Raw genomic sequence first — 27,394 nt, 5'->3', positions numbered from 1 at the left:
CAATGAAGTGGCAGAGGACCTCGAAAGCCAGGGCGGGCAGTTTGGACTTGGAGTGAAGAGGAGTAGGGAATAACTGCCAGTCTGATGCTGGGAGGGAAAGGACAAGGCCGGGCTCGCAGGAAGATGGGCCTGGCCAGGGACACAGGCTAGGCAAGAGCCAAGAGGCTATTCAGCATCAGACTGGCAAAGAAGGAGGAGGGGGCAGAATTTGGTGGCTGACTGGATGCAGATGAAGAGGGAAGACAACTCCAGAGTGTCTAGCCCCGGCGACCGAGACAATGAGATAATGCCATAAAGCCTGTGATCTTGGCCCAAGTACAGTCCTCAAGGGCCAGTTGCTATTGGTCTCCCCGTTTCTTAAGTGGGAAGGCTGGGGAGTGGAGGTGGTTTGGGGGAGGGTGAGTCAAATCCAATCTGACCCTGTTGCATTGAAAGTATAACTAGAAAGCTCGATGGAAAGCAAGCTACAGGCGGATGGACGTATGCTGAGGACTCCTGGGGAGGTGACAGCTGGAGGTGGAGGAGCAGGTGAGCCACCTCCTCGTGTAAGCAGAGGAGTGTTGGGGACCAGCCACCGCTGGGTGGGTCTGGGGGAAAAGCCAGCAAAGAAAAGACAGGCCAAGAGGTGGAGTAACAAGAGAAGGAGGGCAATGTCATGGAAGTGAAAAGAACAATTTTGAAGAAGGAAGGAGCAGCCAACAGGGTCACACGTCAGAGGCAAAAGCCAGGTTGGACCTCACTGAGGGCCCCCTCCTAGAGGAGCACCTGACTGGTGGTCTCTGGGCCCTGGCTGGGAAAGCCAAGACTGCCAGGTCAGTTGGGTTCAGTGTTAGAGAAGGGTTTGCTGTCTGTCCCACCAGGCATTCCTGGGCACAAGCTCTAAACCTCACTTGTGTCCGAGATTGCCAGTTGTCCTCCAAACCCATTCTCTCCTTCTTTCCATGGTGAGAAGGCTCCCAAATTACCTAGACACAGAGCTGCTCAGCTAAACCCATACTTCCTCGCTTGCCCTGCAGCAAGTGGGGCCATGGGACTAGGAGGGGGCAGCTTCTGGATCTTCAGCTCGCCTTTGCACACACCTCCCCTCCCCCTCCCCCATCCCACTCCACCCCCTACCTCTGCTGGAATGTGGACCCAGCAGATGGAGTGGCAGCCATCTTCCAGCACATGGACTCGAGCAGCACTCGAGGTGTTGGAGGAGCCATGAGACAGAAGGAGACTTGAAGCCATCAGGCCACCAAGCCAGCCTGAACCACCTACCTAGACTTTCATAGAAGGCACACATTTCTGTCTTAAGCCACTATATTTTGGGGGCTTTTTGTTAGAGCAGCCTAACTCATATTGGAACACACCATTTAATCCAGGAGAAATACCACCTTGGTTCAGACCAAAAGTGTTTCAGGCCATCTCTGCCAGGAGCCTGAAGGGGCAGTGAGAGAGGCGCCTGACATTTCCCTTGACAAGATCCTCACTGTCCGTGTGCCAGGAAATCCTTAGTCTCCTTAATAATACATTACAGATCCATTACTCATAAACCAATCAAAGTCCTTCATAAAATTGGCCCCTTATCTACTTCATCAAGGAAAGAATGAGCAGTGATTAGCAGCCTGTGCCTGTCTCATCATCACTCTCTACATGACTGGTTCCATTTCTAGCTCCCTTCTCCTCCCATCCACAGGCCAACGAGAGCGTGGGCGTGCGGTGGGGGGTCACTCTGCACACAGTGGCGCTCAATGCCTTTGAGGAACAGAAGCACGTACAGCCGTGAGGCCCTAGCGGGAAAGGTAAAAAGCATGAACTCTGCAGCTAATGCCCAGGCGCAGACCGCAGCTCTGCTGCTCAGCAGCCAAGTGACTGACGTCCGGGGGCCTCTGTGTCCTCTACTGCAAATGGGGACAGTAAGAACATGCACTTTCACGATAATTGTGAGGAATAATGAGTCAATACGTGTAAAACACTGAGTGCCTGGCAAGAGTTGAGTTCTCAATTAGTTATTATCTATCATTTAAAAAGCAACAGACAAGAAAAAAGAAAGGTCTGGCAATTGAATAACATTGTCATTTATAAAGCCCAGTTGTAGACATTCTCATGAAACCCTTCTGCTGAGGTATCATAATTCCCCCATTTTATAGAAATTGGTTTGGAAGTTTAGTGACTTGCCCAGGATCTCACAGCTGGTAAGTTGTGGGGCCATAAATACAAATGTCACCAAGCTTTGTCTTACTGAACCACATGGCCTCTAAGGACAGCAACCTCAGGATTCCAGCAAAACAAAACTCAAGAACACTAGTTCATTTCACACTTGTTTTCCCCAAAAGCCAGGCCATTTTGTTACTGGTTTCCCAGTTAACTCCACTGATCACCACTTAGCTGCCTCAGGTCAGAAACAAAGGAAAGGGCCCGCACCACCCCCCCCCCAACCGGCTGAGCCGTCGCCCCCAGGCTACAGCTGGGGCTGCTGACCAGGAGGTGGAGGCTGGGGAGGGGCATGCTCATCAATAAATACCAGAGGGACTACCGTACATCCAGGAGTCGTGAAAACTGAGTGCAGTGTGTGGACCTTATTTTGATCCTGATTCAAACAAGCCAATTATTAAAGACAAACAAAAAAAACACCTTTGAGAAAACCAGGAGAAATTGACTCTGGGCTGAATATTAGGGGATGTTATGAAATCACTGTTCATTTAAGTGATATTGACATAGTGATTATGAAAAAAAGAAGTCAACACACACAAATATTCCCCCCACATAAACTAATTTATGACAAAAGTACAACTGTAATCTGATGGAGGAAGGGTAGCTTTCCAACAAAGGCTGCTGGACCAACTGGACATCCACGGGCAAAATAATGAACTCAACCTAAACCTCACACCTTACAAAAAATTTTACTCAAAATAGATCAAGGACTGAAATGTACAAGATAAATCTATAAAAATGTTAGGAAAAATATAGAAAAAGATCTTCAGGACGTAGAGTTAGGTGAAGAGTTTTTAGACCTGACACTAAAAACACAATCCAAAAAAGAAAAAATTGATAAATTGGACTTCATCAAAATTAAAAACTTTTTGGGGCTGGCTCTATGGCCGAGCAGTTAAGTTCACATGTTCCACTTTGGCGGCCCAGGTTTTCACTGGTTTGGATCCCAGTGTGGACATGGCACTGCTCATCAGGCCATGTTGAGGTGGCGCCTCACGTAGCACACCCAGAGGCACTCATGACTAGAATATACAACTATATACCAGGGGACTTTGGGGAGAAAAAGGAAAAAAAAAAAATTGGCAACAGATATTAACTCAGGTGCCAATCTTTAAGACAAAAAAAAGGAAAAAAAGGTTGATTAAAAAAAAATTAAAAACTGTTCGCCCTGCAAAAGATCCTATGAAGAGCCAGCCCTGATGGCTGAGTGTTTAAAGTTCGGCTCACTCTACTTCAGCAGCCCAGGTTTTCTCCCTGGATGCAGAACCATGCCACTTGTCTGTCAGTAGCCATGCTGTGGCAGCAGCTCACATAAGAACTAGAAAGACTCACAACCAAAATATACAACTATGTACTGGGGTTTGGGGAGGAAAAAAAAAAGAGAGAGAGAGAGGAAGATTGGCAACAGATGTTAGCTCAGGACGAATCTTTCCCAGCAAAAAAAAAAAGATCCTGTGAAAAGGATGAAAAGAGAAGCTACAGAGTGGGAGAAAGTATTTGCAAACCACTCATCTGACAAAGTTCTTGTACCTAGAATATATAAAGAAATCTCAAAACAAAGAGGGGCTGGCCCCGTGGCCGAGTGGTTAAGTTCGCGCGCTCCGCTGCAGGCGGCCCAGTGTTTCGTCAGTTCGAATCCTGGGCGCGGACATGGCACTGCTCATCAGACCACGCTGAGGCAGCGTCCCACATGCCACAACTAGAAGAACCCACAACGGAGAATACAGAACTATGTACCGGGGGACTTTGGGGAGAAAAAGGGAAAAATAAAATCTTTAAAAAAAAAAAAAAAAAACAAAGAAACAATCCAATTAGAAAATGTGCGAAAGACTCAAATGGACATTTCACCAAAGAGGATATACAGACAGCAAACAAGCACATGAAAAGATGTTCAGCATCTAGTCCTGAGGAAAACGCAAATCAAGATGAAAATGAGATATTACCACACACTATTAGAATGGCTAAATTAAACAAAATAATGATAACACCAAATATTGGTGAGGATGTAGAGAAACTGAATCACTCATACATTGCTAGCAGGAATGCAAAATGGTACACTAGTCTGGAAAAGTTTGTTTCTTTTAAAATTAAACCTGTAGGGGCCGGCCCAGTGGTGCAGCAGTTAAGTGCGCACATTCTGATTCCCAGCGGCCCAGGGTTCGCCAGTTCGGATCCCAGGTGCAGACATGGCACCGCTTGGCAAGCCATGCTGTGGTAGGCATCCCATGTATAAAGTAGAGGAAGACGGGCACGATGTTAGCTCAGGGCCAGGCTTCCTCAGCAAAAAGAGGAGGACCGGCAGTAGGTAGCTCAGGGCTAATCTTCCTCAAAAAAATAAATAAATAAATAAATAAAATGAAATTAAACCTGTAGTTACCATAGGACTCAGCAATTGCATTCTTAGGCATTTATTGCAGAAAAACAAAAACTTATGTTTACAGAAAAACCTATACACAAATGTTCATAGCTGCTTTATTCATAGTAGCCCCAAACTGGAAATAGCCTAGATGTCCCTCAGTGTGTGAATGGTTAAACAGACTGGTGCATCCATCTCATGGATATGACTCAGCCACAGGAAGACAGGAACTAGTTGGCTCTCACTCACTGATACTGAAAAAAGCCAACCTCAAAAGGTGACCAACTTTATGATGCATTTACATAATATTCTGTAAATAAAATGACAGAGATGGAGAACGGCGTGGTGGTCGCCTGGAGTTAGGGAAGGGGAGGAGAGCAGTGGATGCGGTTACAAAGAGATAGCCCAAGGGAGACTTGTGGTGACGGAAATGTTCTGTATCTTGATGGTGGTGGTGGTTACAGGAATCTATGGGACAAAATTGCATATAACTACACACATGAAAGGGTGAAATCTGAATAAGCTTTGTGGACTGTGCCAGTGTCAACCTGCTGGTTTCGGTACTGCCCGACAGTTACGTGAGATGCTACTGCCGGGAACTGAGTGCAGTGTACATTCAGGGACCTCCCTGAACACCTTTTTTCCAACATCCTGTGAATCTATGATTATTTCAAAATTATCTTAAAAAGTCTATCAGAGGGGCTGGCCCCGTGGCCGAGTGGTTAAGTTCGTGCGCTCCGCTGCAGGCGGCCCAGTGTTTTGTTGGTTTGAATCCTGGGCGTGGACATGGCACTGCTCATCAAACCACGCTGAGGCAGCGTCCCACATACCACAACTAGAAGAATCCACAACGAAGAATATACAACTATGTACCGGGGGTGTTGGGGAGAAAAAGGAAATAATAAAATCTTTAAAAAAAAAAAAAAAGTCTATCAGAGATGCATAATGACATATTAACAGATTAAATGACACAGCTCTGAGATTTGCTTTAACAAATACTCCAGGAAGTAAAAATAAAGGAAAAAAAGTGGGAGAAACAGATGAAACAGAAATGAAAAGATGTTGGTAAGTGTTGAAGCTGGGAGAAGGATTTATAAAGAAAGTACATATACTTTGCTCTTTAATTTTGTGTTTGAAAACTTCCAAAATAAAAAGTTTTAGACAGTCCCAGGAGTTTTTAGTTCAAGAGAAGGGCTAAGCTTTACTTTTCTGTCTACAGCCTTATGCTTTGCTGAAAGGTTTGAATACAAACTAAGTTCAAAGCTTATAATTCTGTTTCATTTGCAAAGTTTTTATTATGACCTTTTATTAAGAGCTCATAAATGACACTTTTAATCTGGCTCTGTTTACTACTTTTTCCCTCCAGGAATTCCCCCAAAGTTATAAAAAATAAAAATCTATAAATATACATTGAGCATTATGCAGTTTTTACACAACAATAGTGGGGTCAGCGTTTCAGTGTCTCTCATCCAGAACAGAATGACGGCAGTGCAGCCTCTGAAATCTCGACAGCAGAAACGTCCCCTCTTCCAAACCCCTGTCAGCCTTTAGCATGAGGCCTTCGACAGGGGTTTGCTCTGGATGGTGACGGCCAAAGAGTACCTGCAGAGATGCTGACTGGGATGGCCGCTCCCGAGAGCAGTGTGAACAGCAAGCCGGGAAGGCTCCAGCCCTGCATGTGCCATGGCTCAAACCCGGGTTTAAACTGAGCAGGACAAGAATCGCCAAGAGCCAAATCACAGACTCCGAGGGCTCAGCACAGGCTCGATCCGACTGCTTTCAACCGGAAGAATTTCACGTCACTACCAACATGAAAAACTCTTATTTGGTGCAGAGTCGGGGAATCTGATTTTCTCACTAGCATCCCCTCTTCAGTTGCTGACACGCAGCTCTCTCCTTCCAGGCGATGGGATGGAGCGCCCTAGAGAACAGTGAGGCCAGAGGAACACGGAGCCTGCTGTCTAGTCACCAAGTTTTTCGAGTTTTCAAATTCACCAGGAGGATGGAAGATCAGGAAATGACTGTGGAAGCTGAGTGTAAGGAGGATCAATACGGACCGTCGGATGCTAACCTAGGGAACTCCCCGTTTATCCTGCAGGAACCTCCAGGTATCGCCGGCATATTTCTCCCTTGGACTTGGTTTTAAAATCTCTTCCTTTGGAGACCAGCCAAAGCGTATCAGCTCGCCCAGCATCTTCCTTAAACACTTGTACTTTGGTTTGTAGGGTACATCAGGGATGAAGCCGTCTTCCCCCAAGAAGCAAGGAGGCTGAACAGATTCAGACCTGCTCCTGGAAGCAGACCTTGGCTTGGCCTGCAGGCTCCCCTCAGCCCACTTCCACCATAAGGTGGGAACATGGCCTCCCCTCCACGCCAGCCTTCCAGCAGACTGGTCAGGTTACAAAGCCAGGCCCAGCTCTCAAAATCTCATCCCTCCCCCCACCCCTATCAAATCCTTTTCCTGTTTAAAATCAATGATTCCTCTATCAAGTCACAGCATGATATATCCACCGATCTAGGCTCTTGTCAGAGAAAACCTCTTTCCCAGGATGGGGCAGGACTTGGTAGTTCCCCAGCACACATCCCACCGAGGGACAAATCTGTCAGGAGAGTGCTGCCCGGCTTTAGGGAGCTTTCATCAGACGCTGAGAGAACCCTTACGAGTCACTCTCCTCCACATGAACGTCTCTGCTCCCACCTCCTGACTCCTGCCAGCCCCAGGTCAGGGCTGTGGTGTGTGGCCGCCTGTTTCCAACATGATGATGGAGGGCAAAGTCACCTCTGATCAGCTCAATAGGGCACTTGGAGCCCATGTGAGGAGAGAAACAAGAATGAGGTTCTAGGATGATAAATTGGTGCCATAAATTATTTGTGAGTCAATAAAAGGGGTCTAGACATCCTGAAAAACAAACCAGGCAAACAGTCTTTCTGGCAGGAGGCAAAGCAGGCCCAGAACCCTCTCTTTCCTACCGCCTTCCCAGGTTGGTCTTCCAGGTCTCCAAGGAATCAAGTCCCATGACAGTGAATGAAGTCACCGGCTGCTCCTATACCCCACAGTATGGCCTGGTTGATTAAGAAAGCCTCATTATTACCATCATAGCTTTCTCACCCCAAACATCCAGTGGCAATAGGTCATCTTTATATAGAGTTTGCTATTAAAATCATGCCCGGTCACACTCTGGCAGCCTGGGCATGACCACGAGGAGGCCACCCTCTCTTCTTCCCTTGAGTGGCTTTAACTCCCCAAGGAGGGTGGTGTCCACGTTCCTGTACAAGGCAGGCTTCCTTTCAGCTCACGAGAGGGACCTAGAAAGAAGAGGAATCCATGGAGCCTGCCTGGTGGAGGCCCCACCTGCTCTCCTTCTAGAGGGGAACTCCAGGGCCGTGAGGGTTGGTCCCCAAGCTGCAGGACACTCAACCTCCATGGAACGAGAGGTACATACGGGAGATGAGGAAGGAGAAGAGAAGGGAAAATACTTCCTCTCCCCAACGTGCAGACCCACTGTGAGCCTCTCCTTTCCGCCAAGGAGCAGAGAAGACCACCTCGGTTGGCCGGAGATGCCTCTCAGCACCCCAGCCTCCAACTCACTTCTTCCTGCGGATCTTGGGTTTCTTCACGGGCCGTAGATAGGGGTTATCGATGATGTTCTCCTCCCCGTTCCGGCTCCCGGGCAAGGAGGGGTTCTGCTGCAGGACGGAGGTGTTCTCCTTCTCGGCTCCAGAATCATCCTTTGAGCAAAAACCGAAACAAAGCAAAAACACCAATGGCATGAGGAAAGAGATCACGCCCATAATAAGAAGCACGATCAGCATCCCTTTCATTGAGAAATTTGAAGCCCAGGGACCACCTTCTCTGCAACGTGCCTATCTCTGCCCTGGAAGAAATGAGGCCCAGGCCCGCCTGGCTCTCAGAGGAAGACGCAACCAACCGCTTTGACACAGTCGGGCACAGAAAACAAAGCCTTGAAGCTCTTGAGAAGGCAGGGACATGAGTGAGAAAGGACAGAGACCCAGGAGTGGCAGGGAGTCAGGGGCTAAAATTTAGATGCCTCAGGGAGGACGCCTGGCCTGTGGGGTGATAAAGAAAAAGAGAAGTGACTCTGATGCCTCACAGGACTGAGACACAGGGCCAGAACAAATCACGTGCACGGGGCGTCTCCCGGACTGAAGCTGATGTAAATCATAACAGACCCCCCACGCCGTTCTCAAATATCTGCTACTTGCAACATGGTACCGACAATCATATTGCAGCAGAGGCCAGAAACTTCTCGAGCCCTGAGGGTGCCCACCAAGGCAAAGCAGAGCATGCAGAAGCCAACACTGAACGCCACTGATCGCCCCATCTGTGACCTGTGAGCAGGTCTTTCAGTGTTTATTTTTTGAGGAAAGTGATTTTGGAGAAAAGTTTATAAGTTTACATATATTCAATATCCCACTTCAGAGTGTTTTTTAAATCACAACTGTGTATAGACATAGAAACAAGTAATATGTTGAAATTTTACAAACTGGTTCCAGGAATAGGGATGACTGACTCTCCTTCCCTTATTTATATTTTTGTCTATTTTCCAAGTTCTTTACAATGAGCAGAAGCTGCAAGGGAAGGAGGGTAAAGTCACATGAAGAACTTGACCTAGAAGCTCAGGCCTAGGTGACTGTGACCAGAAGAAGCTGGTTGGGCTGCGCCCCCTGGTGACAGGCCAAGGGTTCTGTCACTGAGATTCCTGTTCTGTAACTTGAGGCAAAAGAGGACCTCAACCAGGAGATTCTGCTGTCAAAAGACAGCAGGCTGAGGAGGCTGTGACCAGATGGCACGAAACGAACAGCAGGCTCTCCCACAGAGACCGCTGGCCCAGGATGCTGACACGAGCCTCAGGCTTAATGAACCTGAAGGAATCGCATCACTTCCAAGTTCCACCACACGCCCTCTCGCTGTCTCATCGATTCTGTTCTCCCCAAAGACCCAGTTCCATCCAGGGTCCCCGTGCTGACCCTCTCCAACACCGGAGCCGGTTGGACCACAAGGCAACCTAGAGCCATTGTGGACCTTCTGGAGGCCCTCTTGAAAGAGGATGGCTCCAGATCCACCTAGCTCATGCCAGACACGACGTCTGACCACAACCAGACCTGATGGGTATCTGGCTCCCAACCTTTCTGAAGTTCTTGACGGCTGGATTTAGTCACTCACTCCCACCTCCCTCCTGTAACTTCTCTGTGGTGAACACCCTATCTTCGAAGTTACTGAAAGTTTACTTCAGCCGTGCCTTAAGTGTTTTCTGAGATATAAGGATGGAGGCAACATGGTCGGGGTGCTGAAAGGCCCACCTGGGACCACAGCTGGAGGGCACTGAGGTTCCCTCGATTCAATCACTATGCCTCACAAAGCCGGGATGTGGGTCCCGAGTCATGGACAACAGCTTCTCTTCTCCCAAGTAGAGCTTCTGGAAATGTCCCTTCAGGCACTGACAGCCTTGAGATGGGGAGGGGTAGATAAAGGAAGTACTAAACTGACAGATTTGCAAAAAAAAAAAAAAAAAAAAAAAAACGTGGGAGAAGAGTCGTCCAGAGCTCCTTGAGCCTGGCAGGCCAGACTTAGCAACACATGAACACATGTGGGCTCTAACGGACTCCACGCGCCTGGGGTGACTGCATCCAGTCTCACGGCTTTCAGTGCCATTTCCACACCCACAACTCCCACATGTACCGCTCCAGCCCTCACCTCTCCTGACTTCCAGGCTCACAGAGCCAACTGCTCCCTCAACATCCTCACCTGGGTGTCAAGTAAGCATCTCAAACTTAACGTGCCTGAAATGAACTCCGGACCTTCCCTATGCGTAAACAGCTCTGCTCGAGGTCCTCTGGGTCTCAGGTGATGGCAACTGCATCTTTCCACGTGTTCAAGCCAAAACCTCCACAGTCATCCTTGCTTCTTTTCTTTCTCTGACATCTCACATCCAATCTGTTAGGAAAACTTCCTGGCCTTACCTTCAAAATACGGGCAGAATCTGACCACTTCCACTGCCTCTACTGTGACCACCCTGGTCGGACCTACCACTGTCTCTCGCCTAGCCTACTGCAGCAGCTTCCTAACGGCCCTCCCTCCACAGTCCATTCTCATCACAGCAGCCAGCGATCCCTGAAGAAGCTCAGCTATGTCCCTCTTCTGCTCCACACCCTTCCACGACTCCCATCTCACCCAGTTAAGAACTAGTTAAGAACCTAGTTCTAAAATCTGCCTATCAGGCTCTACCTGATCCGACCCCTCTCTCTCCCTCCCTGCTTGCCTGAGCCACAGCCACATTCGCCTTGGTGCTGTTCCTCAGGGCCTTTGCACCAGCTGTTCCCTTTCCAGAACACTCTTCCCCAGATATCCACATGGCTCACTTCCCCACCTCCTTCAAGTCTCTGCTCATGTCACCTTCTCAGTGATGTCCACCCTGAGCACCCGATTTAAAACTGAACCCTCCACCCTGCACCCTGGGTCTTCCCCTATGCAGTCCCCTCCCACACCACTTTCATCTTTAATATACTATATAATGAATTATTTATAGATCATATTTATTGTTGTTCCCCCACTGCCAATACGCAGGCTCCCAAAAGGCAGATATTTTGTTTCTTCTCGTTAGTGATGTGTCCTGAGCACCCAGAAAAGTGTCTGGCACAGGCCAGACACTAAATAATACTTGCTGAATAAATGAACGGTATACGGTTCATAAGAGAGTAAAAATTTAGGCACTGGGATTGCCCGCAGGAAGTAGCTAGCTCAAATGGATGAGAAAAAAAATTCTATTATACGCTAATTTTAAATAAATAGTCCCTTTATGTTCAAGTAGATGGAGAAACCAGAACCAGGTTAACCAAGTAACTACCTGGCAACAGTCCTTGAGGAAGGTGCTGTCATCTACAGATAAAGAGTAATTTAAAATAGCAGCTATTCAACTCACTGTAACAATGTCTGTAAATGCTAAAGATAGAAAACATCTAAATGTCCCAAAGGGACTGGTTAAATTCAATTGTTAACATCCATACGATGGAATCTGAGGAAACTGTGACGCATGAAGAAAAACTCCTTATATACAGACATGGAATGATCACCAAGATATATCAATAAGGGAAAAAAGCAAGGGGAAAACCATTTTGTGATTTGCTGTTCGTGTTTAAAACAGTAAAAAAACAATGTCTCTAGAAGACACACAAGAGGCTGGGGACACGGGTTGCTTTGGAAGAGGGAAAGTGGATGACAGGGAGTAAGGATGAGAGAAAGAATTGTCACCACACATCTTTTTGTACATTCTGAATTTTGAAACACATGGTTACATTTGCCAGTTCAACAAAATAACATGAACAAGTCCAATTGATCGTACATATGTTGTTGCTCTAAGTCTTTCTATTCATTTATTTTTTCACAGAAGAGCATGTGGTTGTATAGCCTAAAACAGCAGGGGTGGGAACAATGGGCGCCGTGAGCTGCCACGTGCCAGGCACCTGGTCTGCATCAGCTCATTTTACCTCAGGCTTCTTGCTTCCCATTGAGGTAGGAGTTCCTAATCCAATTTGTGCTTGTGAGGAAGCAGACTCAGAAGTTAGATAACGCAACCAAAGTCACATTGTCTGGAAGTACATGAGTCCGCATTTGAAGCCAGGCTAGTCTGACTCCGAGCGTCAGGTCTTTCTACTCCCTGCTGTCTGCTTTGGCCTCTCGGCATCCAGGAATCCTCGGGCAGCTCCTGGCATTCTTTCAGCCTTGGTTCACTCACCACCATGACCTCACCTATGTCCTTCCCTGGATGTTAGATAACATATCTGCAGGCCCTTTAACAACTTTGTACTTACAAAGGGATGGTGATGTTTGCTTAGAAGATTCCTCCTTCTCATAAGGTGAACCTCATCTTAGTCCATGACCCAATCACCATATCTCAGACCAAATTAACTGAGTCCAAAACAGAAGTGGAGAATAACAAGTTCCTCTGCTTTATGGAAAGCCATGGGCTCCCAGCCCTAATTCTGGAAGGAATAATCAACATTAAAGAAACGTGTGTTCAAGCAGGGAAGACCTGCAGCAATGTTAGAGACAGCACTGGCACTCCCCACCCGCACGCTGGAGCTGCTGGCTGCCACCTGGTGCACTGCACCTTAGAGAACAGGAGGAACACCTGGTCCAACTGCAATCACTAAGGCATCCTTTGCTTAAAAGCTAGGGCCAATCTTAAAGGATGGAAGGTGGTAACCTGACTATAAGGGTCCCGTAAGCCTTAAAGGCATTAGAGCTTCCAGCAGCTCTGTGGCTCTACTCGGCACTTTCTCCCAAGAAGCAGGATCAAGAGCAGAGCCTTATTCTTTTACTTGCCAAGCACAACACACTGATAACCGGAAAAGAACATCCACAAGTCCCAACGAGCGCATCTCACCCACCTTTGTCTCTGTGCCCCCACACTCTACCTCCTGCCCTGGGTATGAAATGTCCACGATAAGCCAAACCTTCCCTCTGGGCACTAGCTCCCGCGCCCTCTCACCTATCAAAGAACATCATTTCCAAACGATGCCTCCTCTCCTGCATCAATTTTCCCTCTCTACCAGATCATTCCCGCCAGCATACAGACCATATAAATCCTGTTATTCCTCTTATCTTAAAAAACAAACACAAAGAAAAAATAAAAACACCTCTCTTAACTGCTCAACTTCTCCCCTTTAGTTACTATTCCATTTTTCTCCACTTTACAGCAGAATTCCTTGAAACAACTCTCTATATAAGCACTGCCCACTGGAACTTTCCGCAGTGATATGTTCATATCTGCACTGCCCAGGGTGGTAGCCACTCGCCGTACATGGCTATTGGACACTTGATATGTGGCTAGGGTGACTAAGGAACTGCGTTTTTAGTTTATTCAATTTTAATTAATTTACATCTAAATAGCCACGTGTGGTTAGTGCCTACCATAATGGACAACTAAGTCTATACTCACTGACTACAGTTTCTCTTCTCCGATCACTCTGAATTCACTCCAGAAACCTTGCTCTTATGCTTACTGAAATCGCTCTTGTCAAGGTCACAAATTACATTCCCATTGCCGAATCGAATGGACAAATTCTCAGTCCTCATATTACTGGAACTAACTGCAGCTTTTTTTTTTTCCTGAGGAAGACTGGCCCTGAGCTAACACCCGTGCCCATCTTCCTCTACTTTATATGTGGGACGCCTGCCACAGCGTGGCTTGACGAGCAGTGCTAGGCCCGCACTCCGGATCCGAACTGGCGAACCCCAGGCTGCCAAAGTGCAGCGTGTAAACTTACCCGCTGCGCCACTGGGCCGGCCCCTAACTGGAGCTTTTGACACAGCCGATCACTCTTTTCTCCCTGAAACACTTCCTTCCCTTGGTCTCCAGAACAGCACACCCTCCCAGTTCTCCCACCGCTCCGGCTGTGCCTTCTCCATCTCCTTGGCTGGTTCCTCCTCATCTCCTCACCCTCTGAACGTGGAGAGCTCCAGGGCTCAGTCCTGCCCCTCTTCTCTTTTGCATCCTCACTCACTCCCCAGGAGAGCTCATCTAGACTCACGGTGTTAGACACTGTCCACACGCTGATGACTCCCCAGTTTGCATCGCTAGCCCTAAGACTCCTCCAACTCCAGCTCCTACATCCTTCTCTCTACCTGACATCGCTGCCTGCCTGTCTAATAAGCATCTCAAACTTACCTCATCTAAACCTGAGCTCCTGGCTTTCCCTCATACACCTGTTCCACCCAACCACCTTTCCTATCTTGGCTGAAGGCAATTCCACCTTTCCTGTTGCTCAGGCAAAAAACCTTGCATTTATTTTTGACTCTTTCTCTCCCATCCACTCCATCAGTTGGCTCTGCTCTGAAAATAATCTAGAATTTGACCAAATAATCTACCTGACAATGTCTCATTATCTCCATTTCTACCACCATCTCGAAGTTTACTGTGACAGCCTCCTAAGTGGTCTCTGAACTTCTGCCCTTACCCTCTATAGTCTATTCTCAGCACAGCAACCTGACTGATCCTGCTCACAAACCGACCTCACATCCCGACCCACCTCTGTTCAGCATTTCCAATGGCTTCCACCTTACTGAGAAAAAGCCCAAGTGTTTAATACAGCCTTTAATATTTGACTCCCCCCAGGAGCTCTCTGACTTCATACCCTGCTTCTCTCCCCCTTGTTCACACCACTCTGGTGACCCTGATGGCCTTGTTGTTCTTTAACACAACAGCTCCCACCTCAGGGCCTTTGCATCTGCTGTTCCCTCTGCGAGAAATGCTCTACTCCGAGATATGTGCAAGCCTTCTTCTCTTCGGGTCTTTACTCAAATGTCACCTTCTCAGTCACCCTATCTAATACCACATCCCCTCAGGCCCATAGCTACTTCCTATCTCCTAATTTATTATATTTCCTTAGCTCCATGAAAGCAGGAAACTTTGTCTATTTTGTCTCCTACTAATTCCCCAGCACCTGGAACTTGCCTGGCTCTGGCAGGCCTTCATTCAATGTTTGCTGAATGAATGGATGAATCCCCAGGGCATGGGCTTATCTCTCAAGCTGGAGATCACGTCACACTGGGATCATTACAAACCCATCATGCAAAGCCTAACACAAAGCCAGAGACCCAGGGTAGGTCATGTCCAATTGCCATGGTGACCAGCTGCGGGCAGTATGGGCTAGTGTGGGGGGCCGCTGAAGCAGGCAGAAGGCAGGACCCACCGTGCTGATGTGAAGAGGGAGGTTCTCGGTGTCCGTCTGCTCATCCTGCTCCGAGGAATCCGTCTCCTCCATTTGTTGCATCTCCAGCTCAGACGGCAGAAGAGCCGTCAGGTAGGGGATGGTGAAGGGCCTGGCAGCAATCACTGGGGAATTGGAAGAGAGGCACGGTTCCACTGTCATGGAGTTCCGGCAGCTGGCCTGGAGCCTTCCAACAGATCAGTGAGCAGCACCGAGTGACAGTAATGGCACTGCACTCTGAGCACTTACCACGGGCCAGGCCATGTCCCTCAGGCTTTACATGTTATCTTTAATCCTCGCCGCCATCCTATTAAGTAAGTACAATTACCAACCCCATTTTATAGATGAGGAACCTGAGGCACGGAGAGGTTAAGTGGCTTGCTCAGGCACACAGAAAGTGGCAGAGCAGGATTTGAACTCGGGCAATATGACTTCAGAGCCCACTTTTACCAAGTACAGCTGAAATCAGACAGAACTGGGGCTAAAGCCTAGCAAAGCATCAGCTTAGTAATCTTGCACCCAGGGCCAGTTAACCCCTCTGGCCTCATTTCTAGAGCAAGGATATTGATCCTTTCAGCATGAAGGACTCAAGTCCAAATGCTGGACTTGAGAACTCCCCATGTAGGCATATTCAGTGATCTAGAGGGCATGTCAGGTAAGAGAGCGTTCCAGTTCTTCCAAAAAGCATTGCGGATGAGAAAAAGAAACTATTGATTAAAAAAATGAAAAGAAAATCTCACGTACACTTCTACGGCAGAACGTGATTATCAAGAGACACTCTAAGATTATTTTTAGATGTGGCTCGGATGTGGGGTCCTGTGGTCAGAAAGAGCTGGGTTTGAATGCTACCTACTCGCTGTGTGACCTTGGGTGAGCGTCTTCATTTCTCTTCTCTCTAAGCCTCGGCTTCCTATAATGATGGTGATAATGGCTCCTAACACAGGCTCACGTGAGGATTTAATTACAGTGTATGGGAAACAATTAGCACAGTGCCTGGCACTTAATAACTCTTAGCTGCTATTACTGCAGGGCCAGACACACAGCAAGCATTCAATAGGAACTTAATGACTGAATCACCCAAACCAAACTCCCTCTACCTTTGGAGAAACTGAGGCCTATGGAGATGAAGTAACTGATCACATGGCCAAATGGTAGTGCTGAGATGACAAATAAAATGAGATGGTACCTGTGAGAGGACATCGTGAAGGGCAAAGCCCGGCAGATGTTCCGTAACTGCCCTGTCCCCTGATGCCAGTGTCCCTTCTCCTACCAGGGCTGCCACTTCTACTGTCTGAACCTCTCTGGTATGAGCCTAGGGCTCAGTCACCCTTGAGGTAACCTAAACTCAGTGCACCTCAAGCGGCCAATCCTGATAGAGGCCGTTAGTGTTTTGGAGTTATCAGTTAGAGACAGGCCCTTAAGACCTGGGAAAAGAAGCCAGAAGTCTGAAGAACAAGCTAAAACCCAAGACAAGGACCAAGCTTATTCGTCTCTTCCTACCCTGCTGAGAGAAAGGGGAGATGGTGTGATTATCACAAAAGACAAGACAGAATCTACAGAGGGGAGAGACTCTCACGTGGAAACGTGCTGACGTCATCTTTGAAAAGACTCTGGGTCTCGCCTGTCTTGGCCATGAAACGGGTGAGTGCCCGCTCCACATCTCGCCTCTGGGATGCAGCCTTCTCCCGCAGGACCTGGTAGTCTGACACGGGCTCACGGTACGTCTAAAAGAGAAGAGCAAAGACACCAGAGTAGCATCAACGGGTCATTCTGCTCTCCCAGGGTCCCTGCCTTGGTGATGCCAGGTCCTTCCACCCTTTTGTGGATTGTACTGTCTTGTTTTGTCAAACCAACCCTCACAAAATGGACACATTGTCACAAAAGATCCCCTCAAAGAAATATAGACTGAAGACGCTAATGTAAGTGCAAGTGAACAAGAAAATGGCAGGCCTGACACTCCTCCTGCTCCTAATTACAAGCTTTTCAGCAATCATGTTAATGGAGAGAAAAACGATCAAGAGCTAATCAGAATGAGAAGTTGGCCAAAACAATCTTAAATTGTAATGGTAAGGGTGACATTTTACAAATGACCAAAAAAGAGCCAGTCCTGATGGCCTAGTGGTTAAAGTTCATCACGTTCTGCTTCAGTGGCCCGGGTTCAGTTCCCGGGTGTGGAGCCACACCACTGGTGTGTCAGCGGCCATGCTGTGGCAGCAGCTCACAGAGAACTAGAAGGACTGACAACTAGGATATATAACTATGTACTGGGGCTTTGGGGAGGGAAAAAAAGGAGAGGAAGATTGGTAACAGATGTTAGCTCAGGGCGAATCTTTCCCAGCAAATTAAAAAAAAGAAGGTATTACTGCATTTAAAAAAGAAATAAGTAATAAAATGACCAAAGAAGTAAATATTCTTCACGATACAGAGAGGATTTCTTTTTTTTTTTTTTTTTAAAGATTTTATTTTTTCCTTTTTCTCCCCAAAGCCCCCCGGTACATTGTTGTGTATTCTTCGTTGTGGGTTCTTCTAGTTGTGGCATGTGGGACGCTGCCTCAGCGTGGTCTGATGAGCAGTGCCATGTCCACGCCCAGGATTCGAACTGACGAAACACTGGGCCGCCTGCAGCGGAGTGCGCGAACTTAACCACTCGGCCACGGGGCCAGCCCCCAGAGAGGATTTCTAAAGGAGGTACTTGGAAACATTTCCACTGCTATCAATGTTCATTCCAATGTGTTACCTATACAGTTCCCATATCTACATTTAAACAAAGTAACAGGATTTTATGACATGTTTAAAATCCCCAAATAAAGAATTTGAGTGGATTTTCAACATACTTGTTAAAAACTTTAAAATGCAAGATCTTACAATTATTTTTAAACTAAGTGTTTGACACTCAAGAAGTTAGAAGTTTAATAGAAAATTTTAAACAAAATTCTTCGAATAACTGGTAGATGAGAATGAAAAAAATTAATTAATTTTATGAGTTATTATGGGCTACCAATGATGCCACATTTCTTTGTAATATACCTTTTTCAATTCTGAGAGCTATTAAAGGATCGAAATAAATTGATCTGAGAATCAAATCTCCAACCTATTATTCCATCAAGTATTAAACTAAGATTTTAAAACATAAAAAAAGCAGAGGCAATCACACAGCTGCCACCAAAAAGGAGCAAACAGGTTTCCTGAACCTTCAATAAGGGTCACACTATCTTTTAATGTACATTAGTTGAGTATAGTGTTACACTATAGAATTCATGTAAATAAGCAAACAAATATTAAAGTATGGGCTTAATATTTTTACTGATAGAGACACACTATAAAAGAGTCAGAGACTCTTGTGGGTTGAATTGTGTTGCCTAAAAAAAGATATGTTGAAGTCCTAACCCCCAGCACGTCAGAATATGATCCTATTTGGAAATAGGGTCACTGTAGGATATACTCAGTTAACATGAGATCATACTGGAACAGGGAGACGTTAAGCCAACATGACTGGTGCCCTTGTAAGAAAACAGCCATGTGAAGACAGAAGACTGGAGTGTGGCATCTCTAAGCCAAGGAATGCCACAGACTGCCAACCACCCACCCAAAGCTGGGAAGAGGCAAGGAAGGGTTCTTCTACAGCTTTCAGAGGGAGTCTGCCAACACCCTGATCTTGGACATCTAGCCTCTGGAACTATAAGACAATAAGTTTCTGTTGTTCTAAGCCACCTACTTTGTTCTGGCAGCATTAGGACGCTAATTACAGACACAATGGTCAAGGGCAATGGCTGTGTTGCAATGGTGGGTGACCGTCTATTCCTCTCCCCCGTATCCACGTATCCATCACTACTCTGATAATAGACAGTGTTTCACTGTCAAATATAGGGTTTCTGGCCATGGCGAGTAGGATGTACATCCAGTACCTTGTATCAGTTTTAATATCTGCATTACGAATATATTTCTCAGCTGCTAAAATAGAACGCCATGTATTATTTCTCTGAATTTTATAGTTTATCATTGTTGACTTCTGAAATTTGTTATAAGTTACATATAAAAGAATTTGGATTGGATTTAATTTCAAATGTTTGAATATAGAGATGGGTGTGGGGAAATGTCCTGAAGGACTTGTTCCAACAGCCTGCGTGATGGCCATATTCGCACCAGTACGTGGTGTGGAGCCAGCCCTGGTGCTCTAGTGGTTAAGACTCGGTGTTCTCCCCACCTGGGCCCGGGTTCCTTTCCCGGACAGGGAACCACACCACTCGTCTGTCAGTTGTCATACTGTGGTGGCTGCGTGTTGCTGCCAGGCTGAAAGTTACGCCAGTGATATTTCAAATACCAGTGGGGTCACTCATGGTGGACAGATTTCAGTGGGACTTTCAGACGAAGACAGACTAGGAGGAAGGACCTGGCCACCCATTTCTGAAAAAACTGGCCATGAAAACCCTAAGAATAGCAGCAGAGCATCATCTGATACAGTGCCGGAAGGTGAGAGGACGGCGCAGAAAGACCGGGTAGAGTTCTGCTCTGCTGTACACAGGGGTGCTAGGAGTCAGAACTGACTCCACCGGACTAACAACAAAAATGTGGTGTAGACAAAGGAAGCGTGTGGAAGAACCGTGGGGACGCCTCTGCACACCCCTTCCCAAGGGAGGTGAAACTGCTAGTCCAGCAAATGAGAACACATTTGAACCACAGAGGACAACTTGACTTGTCCTCATACAGACCCAGAACTCAGTTACAAAAACTTCCTTTTCATGATATTACCAAGTATGTTTTAAATAAGTTTTCCTCCTTAATTTCAAAAGTAACTCTTTTCTATTATGGAAAATTTGGAAAATCTAGAAAAGCACACACAAAACAACAAAAGTTACCTATAATTCCACCAAGAATTGCTAAGAACATTTTGTGGAATACGTCTTTTCTCTGTGTGGCCAGGTAATTTTGTGTTTTGGTGGGACAGGTAAAATTGCACCAGCTTCCATTTCTTCGTTCACTATACTTTTGTCAGCAAACTGGAGAACATAATTCTCCATTGCCTAATTGTTTTTCAATGAGGAAAGACATTCTGGGTTCTGAACTACCCTTTTACCAACAAACTTTTGGACTCCAGTCTGAGAGTCCGTAGGAATTGACTCTGCTTTTGCATCCCTCACAGTCCTCAGCGCGGCCTCATCACTCACCGGAGTTTTGATGTAGGTGTGGGGGTCGGGGAACTCGGGAAAGTGGCTGGGGATGTGTGGTGGGTGGGGCCGGTTCTGCCCTGCCGTGAGGGCCTTGGGGGTCACTGGCTGGTTGGTCACTGGAGCTGCAACAGAGTCACAAGTGGTTACTCCTTCACCCAAAGCCCTGGGTCTCTACCCAAACCCTCCTTTTCTCCAAGTCAATCCTGCACTTTAATGTTCTATACAACAGGCACCTTGTATTTCTATCGATAAAAGGCCTTTAATGGCTTGAGGATATGAGCAGGCCACCTCCACCATGCCCAGTCCTGCTGATGACCCAGGGTGACATTTCCATCTATGACAACCTGCTTGCATGCTTCTTAGGTAAGTGAGTGGATGGCGGTGCCAAGTTAACTACATGAAAGAGCATGCTGAGCAGCTAAGGAGGTGGGTGGGCTGCCAACTCTCTTTTCTTAGAACCCAGATAACAGAGACCTACAGTCAGCCACATAAGGAAGTGTGGGCTAATGACAGCAACAGGTGATTGAGAATGGTACCTTCTACTGCTACTTCGAGAGGGAAGTTCTTAAAAAAGATGCCAGCACGAAAAAAGTGAAAAAAAAAAAAAATCTAGTGAATTCTCTCCAGGTCCTTTAGGCCCAAACTAGCTACTCCCAACCCAGTTTATGGCACTCAGTTTATCTACGGCAGAGGTCATCAAACTTTTTGTGTAAGAGAACAGAGAGTAAATATCTCAGGTTTTGCAAGCCACACAGTCTGTCACAACTACTCAATTCTACCATTAGTGTGAAAGTACCCAGAGATAGTAAGTAAACATGGCTGTGTTCCAATAAAACTTTATTTATAAAAACAAGCAGTGGCCTGCATTAGGCCTCCAGGCCTTAGTTTACTGACCCTTGATCTAAAGAACAAGAAGTTTCACATTTTTCAAGCAGCATCAATTGCTCTTCTGGGGAGGAAGCACAAGAACCACAGCAACAGCTCAGAGATGGTTTACTTTCTGGTGACCGAACTTCACATCCTAATCCTATGAGCCCAAATAAAGATTATATCGCAAGGAGCCCCAAATAATGGAAGGAAGCCTGCAGCAAGGAAGCAGCTACAAACCAATCCCTGCCCCATTCAGTTAGTTCATCCCACAGGCATTAATTGAGCACTTACTGAGTATCTCAGTTCAAAGTCACTTACGGGCAGTGATGACCATCCTCTGAGAGCGTTTTGCATAAGCAGGGAGAGTGTCCACATTAAAACCTAAGAAGCAGGAAAACAAAAATCACTGCCAAGACTACTGGATATTGAACACAGAAAGGGGAATAATACTGTGGTGAAATAGCTTAAATTCCTAACTCAAGTGCTTTGCAGCCACTCAAAAGAAGTTTCAGCAGAATCCCCCAACAGGGAGTTAGGAGGTCTCTCAAAGGGGTTCAGAGGGACCCTCTTTTGATAACTCTCTCAAGCTAAAAGCAAACCAGGAGACTCATGAGGGAATTCCACGGCTGACTGCTGGGGACTCCTCTGTCCCATAACTCCAACTCAGCTGCATCGAAGAATTGGAAACTGGAGGCGTACTCACCCATCTCGACAAGTGTGACCACAATATCTGACAGTGTGGGCTGGGTCCGGGCTGTGTGCTCACAGTAAGACTTGGCACTCCTCCCAATTTCTGAAATGTCTAGGGAAGGATCACAGCATAAAGTCTCATTCTCGGTTCAAGAAAAGTTAAACACAGAATTACCATATGAGCCAGCAATTCCACTCCTAGGTACACACCCAAGCAAACTGAAAACAGGGACTCAAACGGATACTTGTACACCAATGTTCACAGCAGCATTGTTCACAATAGCCAAAAGGTGGAAACAACACCGTGCCACCAACAGATGAATGGATAAACAAGACGTGGTCTATACGTGCAATGGAATATCATTCAGCTTTCAAAAGGAATGAAATTCTGACACACGCTACAACATGGGTGAACTATGAAAACATTATGTTAAGTGAAATGAACCAGACACAGAAAGCCAAATATTTTAAGATTCTACTTATATGAAGTACTTAGAAAAAAGAAAATTCATAGAGAGGAAAAGTAGATTGAGGCTACCAGGGGCTGAGGGGAGAGGAAACGGGGAGTCATCGTTTACGGATTCATAGTTTCTGTTTAGAATGATGAAAAAGTTCTGGAAATGGATAGTGTTGATGGTTGCAGAACATTGTGAACGTATTTAATGCTGCTAAATTCTACACTTAAAATTGGTTAAATTTGGGGGCCAGCCCCATGGCCTAATGGTTAAGTTTGGCATGCTCCACTTTAGCAGCCTGAGCTCAGTTTCTGGGCACAGACCTATGCCACTTGTCAGCAGCCATGCGGTGGTGGTGACGCACATACAAAACAGAGGAAGACTGGCACAGATGTTAGCTCAGGGCGAATCTTCCTCAAGCAAAAAGAGGAAGATTGGCAATAGATGTTAGCTCAGGGTGAATCCTTCTCAGCAAAAAAAAAAAAAAAAGGTGAAATTGGTAAATGTTATGTTATGTATATCTTGCCACACGCACACAAAAAGTCTTATTCTCTAGAGGGCAAGTTTTTGTTTCTTCTGCCTGAAGCTGAACCTCTATTTAAGAGGTATGTTAAAGTCCTTCAGGGGAAAGAAGAAGTATGAAGCTGGGGGCCATGAACGGGCTTCAGAGGTGGATGGGCAGTTCCATGAAGGCTCTGAAATTGTGCTGAATTTTCCATACAAAAAAAGCCTTTTTCTGGGGATGGGATCACAGAGTTCATCAGATGTAAAAGGGGCCCAAAAAGGTAAGGGGCCTAATGGCTCAGAAGCTAAGAGCGAGTGGTGCTTCAGAGGGAAGGCGTCTACCTGAAGACCTACCACCAACACGCCACGCTGCTCTGAGCAGGTCATTAACATCGGCCTCTACATAGGAAAACGGTGGGCAGTATCTGTTTACTGTGGGGAAATCTAATTAGAATCCTGGTAGAACATCTTAGAAATAAGCCAGGGGGCGGTTAAAATATCTTCACCTATTTGGCTTTTTTCATGCCAGCAGGTGCCAGGATGTCAAAGGATACGTACAAGAAATGTAGAAAACAACACGGAGACTTTGCTCTGAACCCAGTCTAAGATTGGGGTCCCTAGAAACAAAGCAATTGTAGTCAACAAGCACAATTCTGTCCGATGCTTATAACTAACACGAATCCTAAAACTTTGCTATCCAGAGCTCTGGACAACATGGAGGTGCTCAAGTCTTAGCAAGCCCTCAGTTTAAGCCGTCCATCCTTGGCGTTCCTTTGGCTGAAGGGGCCGACTTTTATACTGTTTTCAAATCTCTTAGTTCTAATACTCACCTTTCCAACACAAGTATTTCAGCTCCATCCCCTTTAGTGGCAACCATTTCTTCTGAGAGAAAAAAGGCCTCATCCAGCGGCATGAGAAAGAACCGCCTCAACCATGAGGCCCTTTACACTCCGAATGGTGAGATCTTTTCAAGGACTGTATTCTTATCTGTTGGGAACTATGAGTCCATTCCTTTAGGACAAACATTCTCAGGGCGTTCCAGGAATCCCAGGGCCTCCCTGAAATCCTTTCCAAAGTCCACAGGTCAAAACTATTTTCATAATAAAATTAAGACATTCTTTGAGTTTTTCCTTCTCATTCTCTCATGTAGTTTTCTGGAGGCTATATGACCTGTGATGACATCACAGCTCTGCTGGATAATGGAATGTGTGCTTGTGCATTCTTATGTTTAAAAATATTCTCAGTTTTCTTTTCTGATGTGGCAAATATCTGTATAGCATATAAAGCCCATGTATACAAAACTCTTCAGGGTCCTCAATATTTAAGAGTCTAAAGGGGTTCTGAGACCAAAAAGGTTCAGATCGCTGCTTTAGGAAAACATTTGGTATTTAAACGTCTAAACATCAGCTGCAGAGAGCATCCCATGTCATGCCCTCCCTGGGGAACCCACATCTAGTGACTGATGAAGAACTGGAGTACAAACGCAGGGCCTTTGTGGCCTGATGTGGGATACTGATGGGTAATAAGCTATTCAGAGCTCCCCAGGGAGTTGCCTAATTCTTTGCTTGGCCTGAATTGCAGTTCAGCTTCTCCCTCTGCCTAAACCTTTCTCTCACTTCCACTCATAGGTGTTGATCCCCTTAAAAACACCTTACAGGGCCTGGCCCCGTGGCTGAGTGGTTAAGTTCCTGTTCTCCACTTCAGCGGCCCAGGGTTTCACCGGTTCGAATCCTGGGTGCAGACATGGCACTGCTCATCAGGCCATGCTGAAGTGGCATCCCACATGCCACAACTAGAAGGACCCACAACTAAGAATACATGACTATGTACAGGGGGGCTTTGGGGAGAAAAAGGAAATAAATAAAATCTTTAAAAAAAAAAGGAACAAATGTTCACTTTAAAAAAAAACAAAAACAACTTACATACACTCATCCCCATGCCATCCTACTCAAAAAAAATAAGGTCCAAACAGGGAAACATGTTGTATATGCAGCAAAGCCTAGGTGAGACTATTCTACGTCCCTAAACCTTAAGACACTTCCTTTTAAAAGTGGTTTCTTCAGGGCTGGCTCGATGGCCGAGTGGTTAAGTTCGTGGCTCTGCTTTGGCAGCCTGGGGTTTCACCGGCTTGGATCCCAGGCGCAGACATGGCACCGCTCATCAGGCCATGCTGAGGCAGCGTCCCATATAGCACAACCAGAGGCACTCACAACTAGAATAGACAACGAAGTACTGGGGCTTTGGGGAGAAGAAGAAGAAAAACAAAGGAGTGGCAACAGATGTTAGCTCAGGTGCTAATCTTAAAAAAAAAAAAGTGTTTTTTTCCATTCTATAAAACTTATTCACCCTCACTCTTTGTATCACATAATATAACATTTGGTTATATAATGTGTGGCATCTATTTCATGGGAATTAATCCAGACTCTCCAGCAAACTGTAAGTTCTTTGAGTATAGAGAGCAAAAAGCACTAAGAACAGCACCCACAAGTCATCGAGGTTACAATGTTCCCAGCATCGATTGCTTTATAAAGATATGTCTCACTTATATCCACAACTCCATTAGATGTAAATTATTAACCCATTGCACAAATGAGGAAACTGAGGTTCAGGAGGTTTAGTGAAAGAGTGTTAAGTGACAGAGTAACGACTTACACCCAGGTCTATCTGATTCTAAAGCCTGTAAGTCACTTTACTATACTCTCCTCTTCCTTCTTCAATCCTCTCTAACACTATCACAACGCACGAGACAGAACAGACGTTTGGTTGCCTCGAAGAAGGCCTAATGTTTGCCAGTACTCACAGCTCTGCAGCATCTCTGTCAATGTTTCCACAGATGCTTTCTCAGCGCTCTCAAACCCTGCCTCTGTCAGCAAGGAGCTCACAACCACTTGCAGGGTTCGCCTCCGAGCCAGATGGTAGTTATCAGCAGGGTTAGTAGACTGTTTACTTCCTGATCTCTGTGAATCAGCAGCCCAGAAAGAGAGAAGATTTTCATCCACAGGACAGGGAGGAAATCACATGTTTCACACATCGTCAATGACAAGCAAAGGTTCTTTTGCTAAATATTTAACAGTGCTTAAGAAAATGTGGTAGCCCCCGATGTTTAGACTTCCAGATCTTGACTGAGTGATAAGTGAACACCCAAGGGACTCTAAATACAGAGAAAGCCTTTCTGTTTACCTAAAACTTAAAATTCCAGTAACACAAATTGGTTGTTTTTTACTTTTTATTTTAACAGATTATCAGAATATATTACATAACTAAAGAAACACTCATGATGGGAGTGAATTCATGTCTACCTCTCAGAAAAAAAAATCTCTCGTTCCTCCCCTCTCTACACCATTTCACTAACAAGAAAATTAAAACAACACACGATGCAGAGGAGAGGAGGGCGAAGGATAACGAGAAAAGCAAGAGAGCTAAATATTTTGAAACAGGAATCCCGCCCAACTTTGGCTGGCCAATAAGGAGGCGAAAACGGCCTCTTCGGACCAATCAGGAGGTGTTCCGGGTTCCCAACACCCACCAGGGAACGAGCCAATCAGTACACAGGTCCACCAACTCAGGAGGCCGCCGCCAAGTCCCAAGGAGGGGGGGCACGTACGGCCTGAAAGACCCTCCTCCACTCGGAGCTTATGGTGGGGCTGGATTTCTGGGTATGAGCTTGTTACCCAGGCTAGAGGAAAGTTACAGAATGCCCAGACACTCTCGGCTTCGGCCCCGCGCCTCCCGCCCTTACCGTTCCGGAGCTGCCGGCCCCGGCAGTGGCCGCCGTGTCGGCCATCTTGCTCGGCGTAATGTGCGCAAGCGCAGGGCAGGATGGGACTTGTAGTCGCGGGGCGGGGCGGCACGGCGAGGCGGCGGGGCGGCGCGAGCCCTCAAGCCCAGAAGGGGGTGCACCTGATGACCCCGGCTCACGTGACCTTCTGTGAGCAACGGGTTCCTGGGGCCCCGAATTGGCCAGGAAGATGCGCCATCGGTTTCACACCTCTTTCAAGATGAAATCGTTTCTCTTAAAGAGCACACCCCTGGAACGCTCCAAACTTGCCTGTTAGCAACACCTAGCTGGGTCCCGCCCAGTCCCAGTGACACTCTCTGGGATGGGGTCTGGGAATCTGTATTGTTAAGCTCTCCGGGTGATTCTCCTGAGCGGGAAACTTGGGAAACCTTATTTTGTGCTGACAGCTCCGCAGTTCCAAAGTCCAACTTGGAACCAGAGCCTAACGAACACCTAGTGCAGGTCTTCCTCTGCATCCCGCTACCTTCTTGCCCTCAGTCAATCCGCAGGTATTTGCGGGGCGAACCGGGAGGCGCAGGCGGCGGGAGGCTGTCCCTTGCCTGCCTCACTCCCAGGGCGTGGCGTCCACGCGGCGCCTGTGGTTTTCCGCTGTCACTCGCCCGTCAGTCCCTTTGGATGGGGTTCT

General features: G+C 46.7%; 1 protein-coding gene across 3 annotated transcripts; it reads right to left on the bottom strand.

The window, feature by feature from the left end:
- Window positions 1–5,822: 5,822 nt before the first annotated feature.
- TAF8 (TATA-box binding protein associated factor 8) lies at window positions 5,823–27,032 on the bottom strand. Of its 3 annotated transcripts, XM_070586063.1 has the most exons (10): window positions 26,710–26,773; window positions 25,771–25,927; window positions 23,801–25,208; window positions 22,025–22,123; window positions 21,640–21,702; window positions 20,449–20,573; window positions 16,860–17,007; window positions 15,266–15,408; window positions 8,142–8,281; window positions 5,823–7,858 (listed from the first exon to the last, which is right to left on the bottom strand). In XM_070586063.1, exons 3-10 carry the CDS (start codon window positions 23,871–23,873, stop codon window positions 7,846–7,848), a joined length of 804 nt encoding a protein of 267 aa, XP_070442164.1. In that variant the 5' UTR covers window positions 23,874–25,208; window positions 25,771–25,927; window positions 26,710–26,773; the 3' UTR covers window positions 5,823–7,845. The 3 variants fall into 3 exon arrangements, with proteins under 3 accessions (XP_070442164.1, XP_070442162.1, XP_070442163.1); XM_070586061.1 differs by lacking the exon at window positions 23,801–25,208 and having other exon boundaries at window positions 26,710–27,032; XM_070586062.1 differs by lacking the exons at window positions 5,823–7,858; window positions 8,142–8,281; window positions 23,801–25,208 and adding an exon at window positions 11,831–12,553 and having other exon boundaries at window positions 26,710–26,836.
- Window positions 27,033–27,394: the final 362 nt, after the last annotated feature.

This window comes from Equus przewalskii, chromosome 19 (assembly GCF_037783145.1).
Source record: "Equus przewalskii isolate Varuska chromosome 19, EquPr2, whole genome shotgun sequence".
NCBI classification, from domain to species: domain Eukaryota; kingdom Metazoa; phylum Chordata; class Mammalia; order Perissodactyla; family Equidae; genus Equus; species Equus przewalskii.
The sequence above is the reverse complement of the archived record's forward strand: the minus strand, read 5'-3'. Positions and strand labels throughout refer to the sequence as shown.